A 22,732-nucleotide genomic window follows, 5' to 3' on the forward strand; every position below is an offset into this window, starting at 1 on the left:
ATCAATGTTGACGTTTAGTTGCAGGGGCCCCTAAGGATGATCATGACATGGCGTCCGTTCTTGTGTTGGAGACCTGAAGATAAGATCAGTGGTAATTCCAACTGTTGTCCAACCAGCCTGGAATGCAGTTTCTCACATGCAGAAACTGTGGTGTGGCACTGGAACTCGGGATCATCTACTCTGTGTTCTAGTTCCTCCCTAGTAGTTTCTAATCTGACATGCATGCGGACCTCTAACTACCAGAAGTGGGCGTTGGATGCCTAACCTGACTCTAGCCAACGCTGGGTATTGAGCCTTAAGCTAAAACTAGCAATAGAATCCCGGATAAGTTGGGACAGATTTAAATAAAATAACAGGAGCTGCATATAATCTCTTTTGCGATATACAGGTTCACCTACTAATATACTGGAAGTTGACCACTACCTACATACAGTAGCACAAACCTAGCTATCTGGCACTGTGCATGTGGGATAATAACAATAGGACAGAGATACGTCTGTCATAAGAATTCAGAAACCTACTCAAGAAGCAATGGTCAGCTTCAAGTAATCTATTAGAACATAGGAATATTTGCATAATAACTTCTGACCTTAGTGAAATATATGCAGCTCCTGTTTGTACGCATGTGGCCTCCAAACAATCCAGGGACCGAAAGTGGATACATAATATATTTACAGACATTTACAAATACAGACAGTAGAAGGCAGCAGATCCCTACACTCAATATAACGTCATGTTCCTAACACATGAAGAGGAGATACTGTACACCATATGAAAGGTCCATCTCCATTCCTCAATATTACGTCATGTTCCCAACAAATGAGGAGGAGATACTGTACACCATATGAAAGGTCCATCTCCATTCCTCAATATAACGTCATGTTCCCCACAAATGAGGAGGAGATACTGTACACCATATGAAAGGTCCATCTCCATTCCTCAATATAACGTCATGTTCCCAACAAATGAGGAGGAGATACTGTACTCCATATGAAAGGTCCATCTCCGTTCCTCAATATAACGTCATGTTCCTAACAAATGAGGAGGAGATACTGTACACCATATGAAAGGTCCATCTCCATTCCCCAATATAACGTCATGTTCCCAAGAAACGAGGAGGAGATACTGTACACCATATGAAAGGTCCATCTCCATTCCTCAATATAACGTCATGTTCCCTACAAATGAGGAGGAGATACTGTACACCATATGAAAGGTCCATCTCCATTCCTCAATATAACGTCATGTTCCCAACAAATGAGGAGGAGATACTGTACACCATATGAAAGGTCCATCTCCATTACTCAATATAACGTTATGTTGCCAACAAATGAGGAGGAGATACTGTACACCATATGAAAGGTCCATCTCCATTCCTCAATATAACGTCATGTTCCCAACAAATGAGGAGGAGATACTGTACACCATATGAAAGGTCCATCTCCATTCCTCAATATAACATCATGTTAGCGAAGTTTTGAATGCTGAACTGATATATATGACTCCTGAGTACAAACATTGCATATTTAAAAATTCTTTCTAACAGATGGGCAGTATCTTCCAAAGATCAATACATTGGAGGAAAATCTTACTACATCTCCAGGTTGCAGCACAGATGTTGCACAAGCTCCTCCAAAAGTAACACTTTACTGGTATGTAAACCCAACAAATCCTTCTAATCCTGAGGCATCGGCTGGTAATTCCCATACTAAGACTTCAAAAGTCCGTTCTCGCAGTACTCCCAGACCAATAGCTCCATCCAAACCCCTGAATCCCTCTTCAAGCAACGAGGTAGCTTTTAAAGGAATGAACTCATTGTTATGTTTGGTGTGCGAGAAGACCTTCTCAAAGCCAAACGCACTTAAAGCACACCAGCTATCTCACAAGCCTAAGCCTCCTTATACGTGTTCATATTGTGGAAGATGTTTTCCTAAGAAACAGAAACTTCTGGTACACCAGAGAACGCACACAGGTGAGCGTCCTTTTTCCTGTTCAGAGTGCGGAAGAAGTTTTTCTGAGAAACAAAACCTTCTTACACACCAGAGAATTCACACGGGTGAGCGTCCCTTTTGCTGCTCGGAGTGCGGACAATCCTTTTCCGAAAAAGGAAGCCTTCACAAACACCAGAGACGTCACACCGGTGAGCGTCCCTATTCGTGTACGGATTGCGGGAAAAGTTTTTCGAAGAAAGGATCTCTTCTTGTGCACCAGAGAATTCATACGGGTGAGCGTCCCTTTTCCTGTTTAGAGTGCGGGAAAAGTTTTTCCGACCGAGGAAACCTTTTTAAGCATCAGAGGATTCATACAGGCGAACGTCCTTTTACCTGCATGGAGTGCGGGAAATGTTTTTCTGAACAAGGAAACCTTCGCAGACATGAAAGAAGATCACACAGATGATCATCCATGTTTATGGTCGGGAGTGTGGAAGATGTTTTACCGAGAGAGAACACCTTCTTCTACACCGGAGAATTCACTCAGGCAAGCTTCCCTTTTCTCTTTTAGCGTGCGGGAAATGTTTCAGTAAAAAAAAGCAGCCCTTGTTGGACACTAGAGAATTCACTAGAGAATCCAGAAACAAAATATACGGACATGTGTGACTTGATTTTTCCATTACAATGACAACGGTTAATATAAAGGACTACAAAGAAAGGAAGATGGTGGAAGATTAATATGGGCACCACGCACGCACAGTAGGCACTTTTTTTTCGCTACCAGCAGGGAGTGTGCTTGTCATAAATCATATTAATAATCATCATAAAAAAAATGAAAAAGTCTAAAGAAATTTGTAGATTATAGTCGCATGACCAAAATAACGATCCTTCTACATGTATTAAAGCTTTATGAATTGAGACTAATATGTTGTATTTCAACGATCAGGTTATTTTGTTTCACATCTATAAATAATAAAACTCTTATCAAATGCTGTTTTATAGTTTTTTATTTTTTGTATTGTGTGAATTTGATGTGAGGTATTAATCAATGTGTGTGTAATCATCGATGTACCTGATAGAAGAATGGACCATGAGGCAGGGTGTCATGACCTGGATCACCTGCTGGTGGCACTGTGCTTCCTAGAGCAGAAGGTTGTAGTTCTGATGTCTGTGTAGCACCCTCCTAGGAAGGTGCTAGTGAGGACATGGCTCGGTTTGGCTGGGGGGTGAGTGTAGCACCCTCCTAGGTAGGTGCTAGGTAGTGATCGACCGATATTGTTTTTTTATTGCTGATACCGATACTGATATTTTGGTCATCGGATATCGGTATCGGCTGATATTGGCAGATATTTTCGGACTTTTAAATTTTTTTTTTCCACCAGTACTCTGGTGGAGGGATCTGGGGGTCTAAAAGACCTCAAACCCCTCCTGCGCTTAAAAGCATCCAAAACGCCAAGTTTGGCTGTTTTGAATGCTCACATATTTTTGCCGCCAAATACTCGTAAGTGATGTCATGACATCACTTCTGGGTTTTTTACATGGAGACCCGATAAGAGCCAAATGTGGCTTTGATCGAGTCTTCTCTTCGGCAGCCATGCAGGTAGGATGCTCGGCCTCCCGGTGGGACGGGAGACCCGGGCGAATCGCAAAAGGCGGCATGAGGGACGTCCCCTCCCGCTCCTTGTAATGACAGCCAAGCGGCTTCTCAGCCGCATCGTTTGTCATTACAAGACAGCCAACCATTGGCTATGGATGCCGGGACTGGGGTGCTGCCTCTAGCTGCAGGCATCACTCCAGTACAAGCACTTTCCACGAAATATCGGTAACTTTGGGCCGATTCCGATATATCGGGGAAAGTGCATATCGGCCCCCGATATGGCTTTGCTGATAATCAGTCGATCCCTAGTAGGCAGTATAATTTTGGCTCTGTCTGCCTATCAGAGGAGCAGCAGGCAAAACATATATGGCTCTTTGCTTAACAGGGAGCAGGATCTATGAGTTAGGCCTGCTCATGGTGCTCAGTGTGTAATTCATATGGTCTGGGGAGTGTCCTCACTGGTCCAATAGGGAGGCATTTTGGACAGAGGAGGAAACCTGACCAATGGGTACACAGGCTTTGATACAGCCTCAGTGATTGGCACAGACTAGTCATCTCGGTGCATTCTGGGGTGTGGTATAAAAGCCAGGAGCATATGTGAGCAGAGTGGTGAGCTCCTCTGGTGAGCAGAGTCCCGGAAGGAGGGTGGCGGCTGCCTCCTCTTCTACAGCAGTTGGTGTATGGTCACAGGTGGTCGGCTCAGTATCTACAATTTATCTAGTGACAAGGTGAAATTTGCAGCCTAGTTGTATCTTCAGATAGAAGTCCTCAGAATTGTGAATAGTTCAAGTTCTGGAGTATCCCACTCTTCCCTTCTCCCATCCCTATTTATAATAAAACAACTAAACAACCAAAACCCCTAGACTGTTAATTGACTGAGCTGGAAAGTAAAGTGTTAAGTTTCTGCATGCAATTGCTAATGGTAACCCAGAGGGACCCAACAAAGTGAAGACTTCCGCGTCCCTCAAGGGGGCAGTGCTACATCTGTAAAGCACAGGATGCATGGCAGGAGCAAGATCAGGGAACAGAATAAATGGCATGCAGTCTCTAGCAGCAGCGCAAAACACTGGAGCGAGACCTACTAGTGGGGGAGGACCTGAATACCCTCCCAGCAGCCAGCAGATAGCAGATCTTAGTAATCAGTTTCCACCTGATGCTGGCTGCTGGTAGGGTTCTTAGGTTCTCCCCTACTAGTGCCTCTCGCTCCAGTTTTTTGCTCTGCTACCAGAGACTGAATGCCTTTTATTCCGATCCTAACCCTAATCTTCTCCTGCTCTGTCCTGTGCCCTACTTCCTTGTATGCTCTCCTCTTGTTCCTTATCCCAGTCCTGGTTCTCCCTTCCCATCTCTTCCCTGCATCTCCAGTATACCTGGTCTCAGTCTCCTAAGTGTAGCTACGAAGATTTGGACATCCCCTGCTGCTGGTTCCAGACACAGAGGGCAAAATGATGAAACATAATGTAGGCTGCAGTATTTTAATATTTCAAGGTGGTGATGTCAAAGCTCCCAACTGTCCCGGAATTCTTTGAAAGTTCCTGGTATTCAACAAAATCCTGAGGTCCTGCAGTCCTAGGGCCCAGTGACAGAACAAGTTCAGGCACTTGGCATCAATAGTGTTCCATGTAGGGGCACGCTGGCACCCAACACCCAAATGATGTGCCCTGTATCTCCTGCAGGGTGCCCTGGGTCCCTCACACCTCAATCACCCATTCTACTGCAACCAGTATCTCTCCCTGATGGCTACCTGTCACAATAATACATGGTTAGAGCCGAGGTAAGTTTCCTCCAGACTCCTCCTCAGGTCCTCCTCTACTAATGCCCTCTCGCTCCAGTGTTTTGCTCTGCTGCCAAAGAACACTTGCCTTTTATTCTGATCCTGACCCTGATCTGCTCCTACCCTGCATCCTATGTCCTACTGCCTCATATCTGCTCTTCTTGTTCCCGATCCCGCTCCTGGTTCCTCCTTCCCATCTCTTTCCTGCATCTCCAGTTTACCCGATCCCAGTCTCCTACATGTAGCTACCCAGGTGTGGCCATCCCTGCTGCTAGTTCCAGACACAGAGGACAAAATGATGAAACATAATGTAGGCTGCAGTATTTATATATCTCAAGGTGGTGATGATATAGCTCACAACTGTCCCACATTCTATGGTACTTTCCTGGTTTTTAACAAAATACCAGAGTCCTGCAGTCCTGGGGCCTGGTGCCTGAACAAGCTCCAATAATGTACCTTGCAAGTGGACTCCGGGAACCCAGCACCCAAATTATGTGTCCTGCATCTTATGCCCTACTGCCTCGTATCTGCTGCTCTTTTTCCCAATCCCAGTCCTGGTTCCCCCTTCCCATCTCTTCCCTGAATCTCCAGTTTACCTGGTCTCAGTCTCCTAAGTGTAGCTACACAGATTTGGCCATCCCTGCTGCTGGTTCCAGAGACAGAGGTCAAAATGATGAAACATAATGTAGGCTGAGGTATTTATATATCGCAAGGTGGTGATGTCATACTTCCCAGCCATCCCGGATTCTGCGGGACTGTCCCCAGATAACAACAAAATCACAGAATCCTGAGGCCCAGTTCCAGAACAAGTTTAGGCACTTGGCTCCAATTATGTACTCTGGCACCTGGATTATGTGACCTGCATCTCCTGCAGGGTGCCTCAGGTCCCTGACACCACGATCACTCGTTCTACAGCAACCAGTATCTCTTACTGATGGTTACCTGTCACAATGATACATGGTTAGACCCGAGGGACATTTCCTCCAGACCCCTCCTCGGCTCTGATGGGTCTCCTGACACAAAAAGAGGAGGAGCCCAGGAAGAAGGACTGCAATTAAACCATACTCGGTGTAGGCAGTTATGTGGAAGAAGCGGTGAAATAAGAAGTTTTGTATTGTGGAGCAATTTGGGGTGGGGGGTGAATGATTTGTTCTAATGGGGGTTTTGGAGGATGATTTGTGGAGGTGAGGTGATGTGATGGGGGGGTCATATTATAGGATGGGGATGTTCTGGGAGAAGATATTGGTGATAAAAGCAGAGTTGTACTGGAAGGCCAATTTGGGTAGAGAGTTTGTATTGGAAGGAGAAGAGAATTTGTGCTGGCAGGGAGGGTTGAAAGAGAGAAGATTTGTGATCGGGTTGGGGGGGGGGGGGAGAGAATTTGTACTAGAAGAAGGATTTGTGCTATAAGGGGGATGATAAGTTATTCTGGGGGATTTGGGGGGTTGGGTCAAAGATTTGTGCTGGGAGGGGTAAGCGTGCGGATTAGTGCTGGATTCTTGTTTTTAGAAGGGGGGGGAAGGAATCTTTGCCTAAATGGGGGAAATCAGGGGTATTTAGCACTCTCTTGACCCCTATACTGTGTGTTACACACCCCTGACTCGTGAGCTATTTTTGTTTTGTACTCCTGACCCCACTCTGCAAGGAAAATGGGGCCGCACCCTGCAGGAGAAATGAGAAGCAGTGTGCAGAGAAGGTTGAATTCTGTGTACAGGGGTAGAAATTATTTGGTATATATTACTTCCCAGGTTGTGTTTATTTGTCCCATCAGATGATTGAGCCACTCCCAGTATTTAGGGTAGTCTAATGGCTCAGTTAATCCTTTACCATGGGGCTTTCAGGGTTCCACCCCTGGGGGGGGGGGGCACCATTAGCTCTTTCCCATCTAGAAGCCCCTTACCGTAGCCTAACCTGTATTAACCAGGATCTCATGGCATGATGGACTCTGCATCTCCTGCTAGGGACTAGGGACCCCACATTTACAAAGTGCACAGGAAGGGTCCATGGGAAGTTCATGTTAGTTAGAAATAATGCAATGTCCAGACCGATTAAAATCTTTTGTATTTCTTTGCTAAATAATTCAACAAACAAGGTTCGGTACATTTGTCCACTCCCCAGGTGGGGGCACAATAGCTTGGTAACATAGCACAAACAGAGTAACACTAAAGTCTTCAGAGAGACCTGTGCCCTATTGGGATAAAGTCCAGGTTTCCCTTACCATGAGGGAAGCCCTTGTCTAAACTTGTCTTACCCTCACCCTAGTGTCTTTCTTAGCTTCTGGGGGATGAGGGGACCATATGAAAGGTCAATTGCCATTCCTCAATATAATGTCATGTTCCCAACAAATGAGGAGGAGATACTGTACACCATATGAAAGGTCCATCTTCATTCCTCAAAATAACGTCATGTTCCCAACAAATGAGGAGGAGATACTGTACACCATATGAAAGGTCCATCTCCATTCCTCAATATAATGTCATGTGCCCAACAAATGAGGAGGAGATACTGTACACCATATGAAAGGTCCATCTTCATTCCTCAATATAACGTCATGTTCCCAACAAATGAGGAGGAGATACTGTACACCATATGAAAGGTCCATCTTCATTCCTCAATATAACGTCATGTTCCCAACAAATGAGATGAGATACTGCTCATCATATGAAAGGTCCATCTCCATTCCTCAATATAGAATCATGTTCCCAACAAATGTGAAGGAGATACTGTACACCATATGAAAGGTCCATCTCCATTCCTCAATATAACGTCATGTTCCCAACAAATGAGGAGGAGATACTGTACACCATATGAAAGGTCCATCTCCATTCCTCAATATAACGTCATGTTCCCAACAAATGAGGAGGAGATACTGTACACCATATGAAAGGTCCATCTCCATTCCTCAATATAGCGTCACAATCCCAACAAATGAGGAGGAGATACTGTACACCATATGGAAAGTTAATCAGCATTTCTCAATGTCACATTATGTTCCCAACAAATTAGGTGGAGATACTGCCCTCAGCCTTGGTGCTTTCCCAGCTCTTCTGCTCCTTCCCCGTAGCCGGAGACAAAGCAAACTAACTTCAAGATGGTGAATGGGAAGAGATCAAGTAACATCATTTTGGGTCCTGTCATTTTTCACTAAGTCGTGGGCTCATGCAATTTTTATCCCTGGCATTGTTTGATATCTTTTTACTCGACAGAACTTCTTATTTTATTTTTATTTAAAAAATAAAATCAGAAATTATATTGTGTGTGTACACACAAATTCATTTTAGTGTATTTTTTCTTGAAAATATAGATTAATAAACGTGCAACATAAAAAATCGCAACTACCACCATTGTGTTCTAGAGGACCTCTGCTTACAGAAAACATTTATTATTCTTGGGCAATTAAATATACAGTATTTCTTGTCAAAAAAGCAGAATTTAAAATGTGTGAGCAAAATAAAAATAGCTCTCCAGCCAAAACACGTAAAAATAGAGATAAAATATTTATTATTGATTCAGTTTTAGGTAAAGTATAAGGTACGTGTGTCATAATGTGTGAAATATAACCGAAGAATGAGCTACGGGGCAGAGGGCAAAATATTAACACATAACACAGGATGCAGTCATTAAAATCACCACAAGATGGCAATATCAATTACTGCACAGGAAGTGATGTAAGGGATAACAGGAAGTGATGGAAAGCAGGAACAGGAAATGATGTATGACAAAGCAATGGCGTCTTATAAGGTAAAGGCAGGAAATTTTGGGAGAGAGGGAGAAAAATGAGTAGTGAAGAGACATTACTGGATTACACAGAGGAGGTAATAAGATATTATTTTTATTTATTTTTTTATTTAATATCTGTTTTTAGAGAATGATCAGAGCAAGATAAGTATAACGATGGATTACATTGTGCATTATTTGAACAGTAGAATCCAAAAAGAGTTAAACAAAAAATAGAAAACAATGAGTATCCTGGGATCCGAACAAGTAATGAAGAGTAGTACATGAGGAACGCTATGCGGTAAATAAAAAGGAAGCACATATATAAAGAAGTATAAAGAAAAGAAAGATAAGGGAGAAGGAGGGAAGGGGAAAAAGAAAGGGGGAGAAGAGAAGGAGGTGTAACTGAGCTCCAAAACCCAACCTAGGTATCTCCGCTGTATAATCCTTGAAGCTGAGGAAATACTAACCAGGGATGAGCTCGGGCGCGTTCGAGTTCGTACATGCCCGATCCCGCCAGGAAGCCGATACTGTTCTCCGCTAATCACAAGCAGTGAGACATTTCTCAATCCGCAACTGCACAGATCGGGAAATGTCTCACTGCCTGTGATTAGTAAAGTGCAGTGTCGACTTTCTGGCGGGATCGGGCACGTACGAACTCAAACACGCCCGAGCTCATTCCTGGTACTAACATATCCAGGGCAAAATCCCCCCAAATAACTGGACGACACACAGTTCTGGGAGTCAACAACAACTTTTATTCAGTCACAGCTGGCGTTTATATGATTCCCCATGCAAGGGGTTTCTTAAATTATTTTCCTGGGGCATTCCCCGCTGGACCTGAGAGGGGAACTAGGGACAAGTAAACATTTCACAGACACAACCAACACAACACAACCAACCTTAACAGTATTCCACCAGCAAGTAATAGATAACAGTGATTCAATCAAACTGAGCCAATTAACTAGCAGACTGCCGTTCTCGAGGTCATGTAGTACCAGGGCTTTTTTTCAGCGGGAACGCGGGGGAACGCAGTTCCGGCACCTTCAGTACTGAATGGTACTGTATTTAATAGCAAGGGGTGCTTAGGTGTGCTGGAGGGTCCATTGATAATGGCTGCTGGGGGGATCTATTGTTGCTGAAGGGGATCTATTTTTGCATGGTTGTTTATTGTTTCTGGAGAGGTCAATTGTTGCTAGTTTGCTGGAGGGGGGCTTATGATGCTGGGGAGTCAATTGCTGCTGGATAGGACTTGCTGTTGAGGAAGGAGGTCTGGCTGCTGGGCGATCTGTAGTTGCTGGGGAGGCTCTATTACTGGTGGATGCAGGGGATCTATTTTACTGCTTTTCTTGCTATCATTACCAAATTCCATACAAATTACTTAGCACCACAAAATAATACCTGGCTCTGTATTCTGTAAAGAGGGCGGCACTAAGAGGTGGGGGGGTTGAATCAAGAAACTGTGCTCAGGGGTGAGTAGGGGCAGAGACAAGAACTGACCCAGAAAGGGGAAGTTCCTGCACCTACTCTCTAAGAAAAAAAGCCCTGTGTAGTACAATACACATTGTTATAAGTGTAAACACAGAACCCACAGTAGATAACAAGTGAGTAAATCAGTAAGTAATGAAGAGTAGTACATGAGGCACACTATGCGGTAAATAAAAAAGGAAGCACATATATAAAGAAGTATAAAGAAAAGAAAGATAAGGAGGGAGATGGATAAAAAGGAGGGAAGGGGGAGAAGAGAGGGAGGTGTAACGGAGCTCCAATACCCAGCCTAGGTATCTCCGCTGTATAATCCTTGAAGCTGAGGAAGTACTATAGTACCATTTATCCAACTGTCCAGCCAGAGCCTCTGGTTTATAGACGGAATACATCCTAAATATAGAACCATTTATCCAACTGTCCATCCAGAGCCTCTGGTTTATAGACCGGATACATCCTAATTGTAGAGCCATTTATTCAACTGTTGATCCAGAGCCTCTGGTTTATACACCGGATACATCCTAAATATAGAACCATTTATCCAACTGCCCATCCAGAGCCTCTGGTTTATAGACCAGATACATCCTAAATATATAACCATTTATCCAACTGTCCATCCAGAGCCTCTGGTTTATAGACCGGATACATCCTAAATATAGAACCATTTATCCAACTGCCCATCCTGAGCCTCTGGTTTATAGACCAGATACATCCTAAATATAGAACCATTTATCTAACTGTCCATCCAGAGCCTCTGGTTTATAGACCAGATACATCCTAAATATAGAACCATCTATCCAACTGTCCATCCAGAGCCTCTGGTTTATAGACCGGATACATCCTAAATATAGAACCATTTATCCAACTGTCCATCCAGAGCCTCTGGTTTATAGACCAGATACATCCTAAATATAGAACCATCTATCCAACTGTCCATCCAGAGCCTCTGGTTTATAGACCGGATACATCCTAAATATAGAGCCATTTATTCAACTGTCCATCCAGAGCTTCTGGTTTACAGACCAGATACATCCTAAATATAGAACTATTTATCCAAATCACACGACCACATAGATAAGGATAGATTAAGACCACGGTCAAGTGACCAAAAGAATATTGCGAAAATTCTAGATGAATGTTCTGCACACTGCTATACACTCTTACATATATCTATATTTCGGGAATTTTGGAATTCTTGAAATATGTGTTCTAACTGACCAACTACATTGGAGCAATCTTTCTCTGATTGATCTACTCAAAATGCAAATATATATCTGCTTACAGCATACTTTGAAGGACATTTACTGCCAATATGGGGCAGACTCAGTTGGAAGGTTTTTAACCTGACCAGGTAGGTGAGGAACACAGACCTGACCTGAGAGATGAGGAGGATTCTGGAAATATACATAGTGATCATTTATTTGTGCACAGGATTAATAAAGTAGTGACGAGGACATCTAAGCATTTGAAAAACAGCTGCCAATCCCATGATCCACTTTTAGAAGGACACAAGGATCTCTACGAGGACGTCATGATGGAGAATCAGCCGCCCCTCACATCGCCGGGTAAGAGGAGACTTTATTGTAAAGGAGAGAGCAGTATGGAGGCTCCACCTAGATCCCCCATCATCTGATAAACACATAGAAACAATGTATTCAGTCAGTGTGTGTGTTTCCTACAGATGGATCCAGTAATGGGAACCCACCAGAGAGATGTCCCCGTCCTCTGTATTCCCGGGATTCCACACAGGAAGGTCACACCATCCCTCACCATCATCAGGTAGATGGATCCAGTAATGGGAACCCACCAGAGAGATGTCCCCGTCCTCTGTATTCCCGGGAATCCACACAGGAAGATCACACCATCCCTCACCATCATCAGGTAGATGGATCCAGTAATGGGAACTCACCAGAGAGATGTCCCCGTCCTCTGTATTCCCGGGATTCCACACAAGAAGGTCACACCATCCCTCACTGTTATCAAGTAGGTAGGATTGAGCATGTTGACCTAAAATACAATGTAAGCTATTTGATCTGTTTCTACCTATAGATGTATAATCTTTGGAGTTTAGGGTGAAGATTTGAAAGACATCAAAGTTGAGGTTAAAGAAGAAGATGAAAAGATGTTGGTGAGTGGAGATCAGCCGTCTATGGAGGAGGGTTGTCCTCTGTGTTCCCGGGATTCCACCCAGGAACATCATAATTAAAAAGATAATGATCCGGTAGATGGGACTGGCCAAAAAGAACTGAAAATAAATTCTAGAGGCCATTTTTCTACGTAATCTCTGGTTCCCTTTTCTAAATGTATTCCGTCATCTTTGGGGTTTAGGATAAAGATTTGGAAGACATCAAAGTTGAGGTTAAAGAAGAAGAAGAAGAGAGGTTGGTGAGTGGAGATCGGCAGTCTATGGAGGAGAGAGGTCCTCTGTATTCTCGGGATTCCACCCAGGAAGATCTCACCTATAAGGAGAATAATCAGGTATATGGGACTGGGCAAAAAAAACGTAAAAATAGTTCTTTGAGTGGACATTCCTCTATGTAATCTCTTGTTATTAGAAGCAGTGTTTCCAGATTTTATATTTTATCATCTCCGGAATTTAGTATGAAGAACGGAAAGACGTCAAAGCTGAGGTTAAAGAAGAAGATGAAGTGGAAAGTAAACAGGAGAAATCTTCTCTAAACATGGATACAAGTAAGTAATAAACACTAAATGAAAAAACAGTTTACAGTTAATATTACTTTTTTTTTTTTACTTCTATGGTTTCTGGATTTAACCAGTTCAGCCCCGGAAGATTTTACCCCCTTCCTGACCAGGCCCTATTTTGCGATTCGGCACTGCCTGACTTTAACGGAGAATTGCGCGGTCGTGCGACGCTGTACCCAAATGAAATTGACGTTTTTTTTTTCCCCACAAACAGAGCAGTTTTTTTTGGTGGTATTTGATCACCTGTGCGATTTTTACTTTTTGCGCTATAAACAAAAAAAGAGCGTACACTTTGAAAAAATAACAATATTTTTCACATATTTTTATATGAAATACCCCCAAAAGAAATGTAAAAATCAAAATTTTTTTAACATTTTAGGCCAATTTGTTTTCTGCTACCTATGTTTGGTAAAAAAAATCGCAATAAGTGTATTTTGATTGGTTTGCGCAAAAGTTATTGCGTTTACTAACTAAGGGAATGATTTTTGTCATTTTTATTGTTTTTTTTTTTTTAACGAGTAATGGCGGCGATCTGCATTTTTTTTTTTTTTTTGCGGCGGACAGATCGGACCCTTGACTGGCATTTTTGACACTTTTGGGGGTACCAGTGACATTTCCACAGTAATCAGTTCTATACATAGGCACTGTTACTGTAAAAATTACACTGGCAGTGAAGGGGTTAACTTTATTTAAGAGGGAGGGGCTAAGTGTGTCCCTAGGGGCGTGATTCTTACTGTGATTGGATGTGGCTGTGTGTGTAACAGCAGAGATCAACGGTCCTACATAGCAGGACTGTATGATCTGTGATGTTACACAGGGAAGAATGACAGGCGGCTTTGGTTACATTAGCAGCCTGCCTTTCTCCCGCGGTACCGGAGGATCGCGAGTGAGCGGCGGACATCGGGTCCGCCGCTCACTCGCGCGGGGGAGTCCGGCGGCGCTCGCTCGCTCCCTAGAGCCTCACAGGCTAGTGATGTACCCATACTTCACTTTGCCTGTGAGGGGCTGACTGCCGCCGTATATAGTCAGGCGGCAGTCGGCAAGTGGTTAAGATCCATACCATACCAGACCCTACATCCAAGCATGCCGCCTGGCTGGCCAGGTGGGGAGGGAGAGTTCCCCCCTGTTCCTGAACTATACCAGGCCACATGTCCTCAACATAGGGACAATGTTCTTTGCCAACTCCCTCATGTTGATGAGGACAAGGGCCTCTTACCCGCAACCCTGGCCCGGTGGTTTGGGGGGGTCTGAGGATGGGGGGCTTATTGGCATCCGTAATCCCCATAAAAAAATATATAACGTTCAGACTAAATACTTAGCTCTTCCCTGGTCATCAATGTACAAATCCTGTTGCCTCAGTGTGGTTTGGGTGTATTGCATCCTTTATCTGCTGGTTTGTATCCATAGTTTGGTGTAATGATTGCACCCAATTCCATGCCGGACCTCCGAGAGACTTCTCAGTGCCAGGCCAACATATATGACTCCTGAATGTAAGTCCCGGTTCACACTACTGCGACTTGTCAGCCTGACAAGTCACGGTCCATTCTGTGCTATGGGAACCATTCTAATAGCAGCGACTCAAGTCGCTCCGACTTAGAAAATATTGGAAAAATTACTGGGAAAATAAGCCCATGCTCCAATAGTATATAACTATAACTGTCTAGAGATAAAGTAGGGGTCTCTAGGCTATTTAGGGAGAAGGAAAACCAGAGAACCAATACATTAAAATAGAATTGATTTATTAAATGTATTTAAAACAACATGTTGTGCGTTTTACACGTTCGAGAATATTATTCTGAACGAGTATAACGAGTTATTTTTGATCGATTAATTTCTTTTTAAAAGCATATACCAATCTTAGTGAAACAGTCTACAGTAGGGAATATATAAGAATATTTATTCACAAGACATGTCTTCACAATAAATGATCAGACTTGAGTGACACAAAGAGATAACCTTACATAAAATACAAACTTAAAACGATAAATGCAATGTGATATTTAGCTAGACGATGAAAGTAAAATAAAGCAAGATTACGTTTTTCCCAGGTATAGTATAAACCATAAATGAATGTTCTATATAATCAGACCACAATTGTCTGCTCAATGCACAGCCGATAGTCACTTCACTGCAGATGAAGCGAGAATAGGCTATGCAAAACGGGAGACTAATACGCCAATATGCGCTAAATCTGATATTAATAAAATGTATAAAAAGCAAAAATCAGCTCTTAAAGAAAAATCTACATATGGTTAATACGGCTGGGACTGTAATCTCGTTACCCTTTAATATGAAATATAAAACATATAAGGAAGAAAATAAACGATATTGGATATTAATCAAATAAACAGCAAGGCATATTTACCATATTTAAAATGGCTGCTAGCTTAGAATGGTCGTTACCAGAGTCCTTAAGATGGCTTCCTTCCCAAGATGGTGGTCAGTTAGGGAGGAGTTTCGTTTGGCGTCCTTCAAAGTTTCAGATACATGATGGAGCAAGATGGAGTCTGTATAGATGAGTCTATGCATGGCTGTAGTAGCGGGTGTGTTGTATGTGTAATGTATGTTGGGCAATCTCACGTGAGTGATGTGTGTGTGTCTCTCATCTGGGCTTCCCTTTGGGGAATGTATCACACGATGCCGGGTATTGTGCTTTCAAGCAATCCACAGTGGATATATGGAGGCAGGCTTGTGAATAGTTTAGACTGTATACCATTCATAAGTCATGATGCCCCTTCATGACTCTCTAGATAGCCTTAGTAGCGATGGTTCTGCCCCCTATTAGAAAATAGTTCCTGTACTACTTCGGGGCGACATCGGAGCGACTTGCATTGACATCCATTATGTGAAGTCTGTGCAAGTCACGCCGAAATCGCGGTGCACACGACTTCACAGGTCGCCCCCGAAGTCGGATCGCCATAGTGTGAACCGACACTAAGACTAAAGTTTTATGTAAAAATATTTTTTCTTACAGATGGACGCTTTGTTGTGAATACCTCGGAGGGAGATCCAATTTTATCTTATTTCAAGACAGAAGATGATGACATCACACAATGTTCTCCAGGAGAAGATCCCATTACTCCAACCACAGATCACAAACCTTACCATCTGGAGGGGTCAATGGATCCTTCTAATCCTGAGGAATCTTCTGATAAATCCCATACTATGACTTCATATGTCCATCTAAGATCAAAGGATCCTTCTAATCCCGAGGAACCTTCTTATCTATCCCATACTATGACTTCAGATATCCATCTACGATCAATGGGTCCTTCTAATCCTGAGGAATCTTCTGATCCATTCCATACTATGACTTCAGATTTCCATCTTCGATCAATGGATCCTTCTAATCCTGAGGAATTTTCTGATCCATCCCATAATATGACTTCATATGTCTATCTAAGATCCAGAGATTCTTCTAACCCTGAGGAATCTTCTGATAAATCCCATACTATGACTTCAGATGTCCATCTACGATCAATGGATCCTTCTAATCCTGAGGAATCTTCTGATCCATCCCATACTATGACTTCAGATGTCCATCTAAGATCTCACAGTGCGGATCAATCAAACCAACCATCCAATCCCAAGGAATCTTCTTTATGTGGTAGAAGTTCATTGTCATCTCTAGATTGTGAGAAATCTTCCACTAATAACAAAGCCCCACCTACACAAGGTAGAAGTCACGCGGGTGAGCGTCCTTTTCCATGCTCAGAGTGCGGGAAATGTTTCACTGAGATAGGGACACTTCATAGACACCAGAGAATTCACACGGGTGAGCGTCCTTTCTCATGTTCAGAGTGCGGGAAAAGTTTCACTCAGAAAGCAAACCTTGTCAAACACCATAGAATTCACACGGGCGAGCGTCCTTTTTCATGTTCAGAGTGCGGGAAATGTTTCACCATGAAACAATACCTCCTTGAACACCAGAAAAAAATTCACACGGGCGAGCGCCCTTTTTCTTGTTCAGAGTGCGGGAAATGTTTCACTCTGAATCAATACCTTCTTATACACCAGAGAACTCACACCGGTGAGCGTCCCTTCACATGTTCAGAGTGCGGGAAAAGTTTCACTCTGAAACAAAAGCTTCTTGTACACCAGAGAATTCACACGGGTGAACGTCCTTATCCTTGTTCAGAGTGCGGGAAATGCTTCACTTTGAAAAGAGACTTTGTTCATCACCAGAGAATTCACACGGGTGAACGTCCTTTTTCGTGTCCAGAGTGCGGGAAAAGCTTCACATTAAAGCAAAAACTCCTTGTACACCAGAGAATTCACACAGCTGAGCAGGCTTTTTCGTGCTCGGAGTGCGGTAAATGTTTCACGACAAAAAGATACCTTGTCCAGCACCAGAGGGTTCACACGGGCGAGCGTCCTTTTTCGTGTTCCGAGTGCGGGAAATGTTTCACTGTCAAAATAAGTCTTCTTAGGCACCAGAGGAGTCACCTCGGTGAGCATCTTTCTCATGTTCAGAGTGTGGGAAATGCTTTAAAGTCCAAGAAAATCTAATGGGCATCAAAAAATTTACACAAGGATTCACAAAATGATTAACAGCTTCCGGACCGCCCACCGCACATTTACTGCGGCAGGCTGGCTCTCCTGCACGAACCAACGTAGGCCTATGTTGGTCACGTGCGTTGGCAACTGGGGGACGAGCATGCACCGCCGGTGACGTGCTCCCGCCCCCACTAGGCAGCAGGGAAGCCGATTCACGGGACCGGCAGACGCGATTGCCGCCGGCCACCCGCGATCGTTCCCCGCTGAGAGAGAAGAACGGTCGGCTGTTGCAAACACAGCTGACCGCTCTTCTCTCTGGAATGATCACAGAGCGCCTTCTATATAGGATCACAGGTCTCTATGATCATTTCACAAGCCATGCCCCCCCTACAGTTAGAAAGCACCCCCTAGGCTCACACTTAACCCTTTGATCACCCCTAGGTTAACCCCTTCCCTGCCAGTGCCATTAGTACAGTAACAGTGCATATTTTCAGCACTGATTACTGTAGTAATGTCACTGGTCCCCCCAAAAAGTTTCAGTTAGGGGTCCGGTCTTTCCGCCACAATGTCGCATTCCCGCTAAAAATCGCAGATCGCCGCCATTACTAGTAAAAAAATGAATAAAAATGACATTTCCTATAGTTTGTAGACGCGATAACTTTTGCGCAAACCAATCAAAATACGCTTATTGCGATTTTTGTTTTTTTTTTTTTTTTTTTTTTAATTTTTACCAAAAATATGTAGCAGAATACACATTGGCCTAAAAGGATGAAAAAAATTGATTTTTAAATTTGTTTTTTTTTATATTGGGAATGTTATATAGCAGAATGTGAAAAAATATTGTTTTTATTTCCAGAATTGTCGCTCTTTTTTTATGTTTATAGTGCAAAAAATAAAAATCGCATTTTTCTAGCACTGATTACTGTAGTAATGTCACTGGTCTCCCCAAAAAGTGTTAAAAATGTCAGTTTGGGGTCCGATCTGTCCGCCGCAATGTCGCAGTCCCGCTAAAAATCGCAAATTGCCGCCATTACTAGTAAAAAAATAAATAAAAATGACATAAATCTTTCCCGTAGTTTGTAGACGCGATAACTTTTGCGCAAACCAATCAAAATATCAAAATACGCTTATTGCGATTTGTTTTTTTTTTTTTTTTTCGCCGCCATTACTAGTAAAAAAAAAAAAAAAAAAATACATAAAAATTACAGAAATCTTTCCCCTAGTTTGTAGACGCGATTTGCGCAAACCAATCAAAATACGCTTATTGCGATTTTTTTTTTTTTTTTTATCAAAAATATGAAGCAGAATACAAATTGGCCTAAAATGAGGAAAAATATTGATTTTTAATTTTTTTTTTATTGGGAATGTTATATAGCAGAAAGTGAAAATATTGTTTTTTTTTTTTTCAGAATTGTCGCTCTTTTTTTTTTGTTTATAGCGCAAAAAAATAAAAATTGCATCAAATACCACCAAAAGAAAGTTCTATTTGTGGGGAAAAAAAATTGACATCAATTTTATTTGGGTACAGCGCCGCACGAACACGCAATTTTCCGTTAAAGTAACGCAGCGCCAAATCGCAAAAAATGGCCAGGTCATTAGCGGGGGAAATCCTTCCGGGTCCAGAACTGGTTAAAGGGGTACATCCCGGCAAAAGGTATATTTTTTATTTGTAGGTGGAGTCTGTCAGGTTGAGTCTCCTACTGGCTTCTTCCTTTTCTTGGAGACTCCATCTGTTGAAATTCCTGGCTCTCTTTTTTCCCAAGTTGGGTTGTCCCCGTTCGTCTTTTTCCATTCTCCACAATAAGTTACACATCCAGTAAGATGAGTGGGAGTCCCTCATAACAGGACCAGCCTACACTATAATACCAAAAGTATTGGGACGCCTGCCTTTACACACACATGAACTTTAATGGCATCCCAGTCTTAGTCCGTAGGGTTCAATATTGAGTTGGCTCCGCCCTTTGCAGCTATAACAGCTTCAACTCTTCTGGGAAGGCTGTCCACAAGGTTTAGGAGTGTGTTCCTCCACCCAGGGCCGATCCTAGGGTAGCAGACACCTGGGTGCAGAAATATTTATGGCGCCCCCCCACGTGGACGTGGTCATCTTACTAACTCCTCCCCTTTTCCTAATGGGACCTGGAGGGGGGTCTCTCCAAGGAACACAGAGAGGGCCTCTGTTAGACTGTCTGTTAGAAAGACCCCCCCCCCCTACCAGGACCCATTAGAGGCTACAATGGGGTTGTATCATGGGACCTGGAGGGGGGGTCTCTCAAGCAGAGGTCATCTCTGTGTGCATTTTAAAGTCTATGTTAGAAAGACCCCCCACCAGGCCCCATTAGAGACTACAACGGAGTCTAATGGAACCTGGAGGGGGGTTTATCTTACAGAGGCCCTCTCTGTGACTATTGGAGAGTCTCTGATAGAAAGAGTCCCCTCCAGCCCCCATGAGAAACTACATTAGAGTGTCACTGAACAATAGAAAAATAAACAATATTATATTAATTAATAGCACTTTGATGCCAAGGCCCAAGACTAGAAGACTTCACTTACCTTAAATAATGGGTACTGGGGCTGGCTGCTGGTCCTGGGGCCTGGCTTCTGGGACTGGGTCCTGGCTTCTGGGGCTTTGCTGCTGGTCCTAGGGTCTGGCTGCTGGTCCTCCTGATTCCTGGCTGCTGGTCCTGGTTTTTGGGGCTGAGCTGCTGGTCTGTTTTCCGGTTGCTGGTCCTGGGGTCTGGCTGCTGGTCCTCCTGGGGTCTGGCTGCTGGGGCCTTGGGGCTGGCTTCTGGTCCTGGGGCCTTGGGGCTGGCTGCTGGTCGTTGATTCTTGGCTGCTGGTCCTGATTCCTGGCTCCTCTGTGGTGTGCCGGTCTCTGTGGTGTGCTGGGCTGTGGTACCAGTCTCTGTGGTATGCTGGTCTCTGTGGTATGCTGGGCTCTGTGGTATGCTGGGCTCTGTGGTGCCGGGCTCTGTGGTGCTTGGCTCTGTGGCCTCTGTGGTGCCGGGCTCTGTGGTGCTTGGCTCTGTGGCCTCTGTGGTGCCGGGCTCTGTGGCCTCTGTGGTGCCGGGCTCTGTGGCCTCTGTGGTACTGGCCTCTGTGGTACTGGCCTCTGTGGTGCTGGCCTCTGTGGTGCTGGCCTCTGTGGTCCTGGGCTCTGTAGGGGCAGTGCTGTGCTCTGTGGCGCTGGGCTCTGTAGTGGCAGTGCTGTGTTCTGTGGGCTCTGTGGCGCTGGGCTCTGTAGTGACAGTGCTGGCTGTGGTGTGGGCTCTGTGGTGGCAGTGCTGGCTCTGTGGTAGCAGTGCTGGCTCTGTGGCGCTGGGCTCTGTGGTGGCAGTGCTGGCTCTGTGGTGTGGACTCTGTGGTGGCAGTGCTGGCTCTGTGGCGCTGGGCTCTGTGGTGGCAGTGCTGGCTTTGTGGTGTGGACTCTGTGGTGGCAGTGCTGGCTCTGTGGCGCTGGGCTCTGTGGTGGCAGTGCTGGCTTTGTGGTGTGGGCTCTGTGGTGGCAGTGCTGGCTCTGTGGTGTGGACTCTGTGGTGGCAGTGCTGGCTCTGTGGCGCTGGGCTCTGTGGTGGCAGTGCTGGCTCTGTGGTGTGGACTCTGTGGTGGCAGTGCTGGCTCTGTGGCGCTGGGCTCTGTGGTGGCAGTGCTGGCTCTGTGGTGTGGGCTCTGTGGTGGCAGTGCTGGCTTTGTGGTGTGGGCTCTGTGGTGGCAGTGCTGGCTCTGTGGTGGCAGTGCTGGCTCTGTGGCGCTGGGCTCTATGGTGGCAGTGCTGGCTCTGTGGCGTCAGTGCTGGCTCTGTGGTAGCAGTGCTGGCTCTGTGGCGCTGGGCTCTGTGGTGGCAGTGCTGGCTTTGTGGTGTGGGCTCTGTGGTGGCAGTGCTGGCTCTGTGGTGGCAGTGCTGGCTCTGTGGCGCTGGGCTCTATGGTGGCAGTGCTGGCTCTGTGGCGTCAGTGCTGGCTCTGTGGTAGCAGTGCTGGCTCTGTGGCGCTGGGCTCTGTGGTGGCAGTGCTGGCTTTGTGGTGTGGGCTCTGTGGTGGCAGTGCTGGCTCTGTGGTGGCAGTGCTGGCTCTGTGGCGCTGGGCTCTATGGTGGCAGTGCTGGCTCTGTGGCGTCAGTGCTGGCTCTGTGGTGGCAGTGCTGGCTCTGTGGTGGCAGTGCTGGCTCTGTGGCGCTGGGCTCTATGGTGGCAGTGCTGGCTCTGTGGCGTCAGTGCTGGCTCTGTGGTGGCAGTGCTGGCTCTGTGGTGTGGGCTCTGTGGTGGCAGTGCACGAAGGTCGATTAATGTAACCCAGTCAGCACGGAGTCCTTCCTTACATCAGAGTCTGCAGAATTTCCCCTTACAGTGCAACTGAACTCTGATGGGGAATTCTGCAGATCATGCTCTAAAGGAGAACTCTGATATAAGGTAGGGGCTCTGGTGACCAGAGACCACCTTATATCAGAGTCCATAGCGTTCACCTTTGCATCAGAGTTCTCACTTATTTAAGGTCCGCAGCGTTGCCCTTTTACATCAGAGTTCCTCTTCACGTCAGTGTCCACAGAGTTCCCCCATGCACTATAAGGGGAATCCTGCAGACTAATGTAAAGGGGAATGCAGATAACTCTGATATAGGGGGGACTCTGATCACCAGAGACCACCTTCAGCAGAGTGAATGCACTAAGGAAGGGGTGGGTCCTGATATATGGGGGAACCTTTATATCAGTGCACCCTACCTGGCTCCACTGACTTGGACTTGCCTGGCAGGGGGGCACTAATGTGGGCACCTGGGCGATTGCCCTACATCTCTATCAGTTGTTTAGCATCTCATTGATTTTGGGTGGGGGGGGGGGGGGGGTTAACAGGATACTGTATGTCCTAGGGGGGCTTTGGAAGAAGAGATGACTTGTGCTGGGAGTGGGGGGGGGGGGGGGTGGGGGTGGACTGATTTCATATCCAACCCCCCTCCCCCCAGCATAAGTCATCCCTTCTTCCAAAGCCCCTCTAGGACATACAGTATCCTGTTAGAACTTAGAACCCTCATCCCCCCC

At 45.0% G+C, this 22,732-nt stretch overlaps 3 protein-coding genes across 4 annotated transcripts in view; 2 read left to right on the forward strand and 1 right to left on the reverse strand.

Moving 5' to 3' along the window:
• LOC309562677 (uncharacterized protein) overlaps positions 1-22,732 on the reverse strand; it is a 420,285-nt gene that overhangs the window by 95,788 nt on the left and 301,765 nt on the right. The window lies entirely within an intron of this gene.
• Positions 1-22,732, forward strand: part of LOC309564435 (uncharacterized protein) — a gene marked incomplete at its 5' end in the record, with an annotated part of 253,943 nt that overhangs the window by 25,160 nt on the left and 206,051 nt on the right.
• LOC309563912 (uncharacterized protein) lies at positions 16,630-17,716 on the forward strand (the record flags this gene model as incomplete). Its single annotated transcript, XM_082268545.1, has 1 exon — positions 16,630-17,716. Exon 1 carries the CDS (start codon positions 16,661-16,663, stop codon positions 17,714-17,716), a length of 1,056 nt encoding a protein of 351 aa, XP_082124671.1. The 5' UTR covers positions 16,630-16,660.

Source organism: Pelophylax lessonae, assembly GCF_965119305.1.
Source record: "Pelophylax lessonae genome assembly, chromosome: 9".
Taxonomy (NCBI): Eukaryota; Metazoa; Chordata; class Amphibia; order Anura; family Ranidae; genus Pelophylax; species Pelophylax lessonae.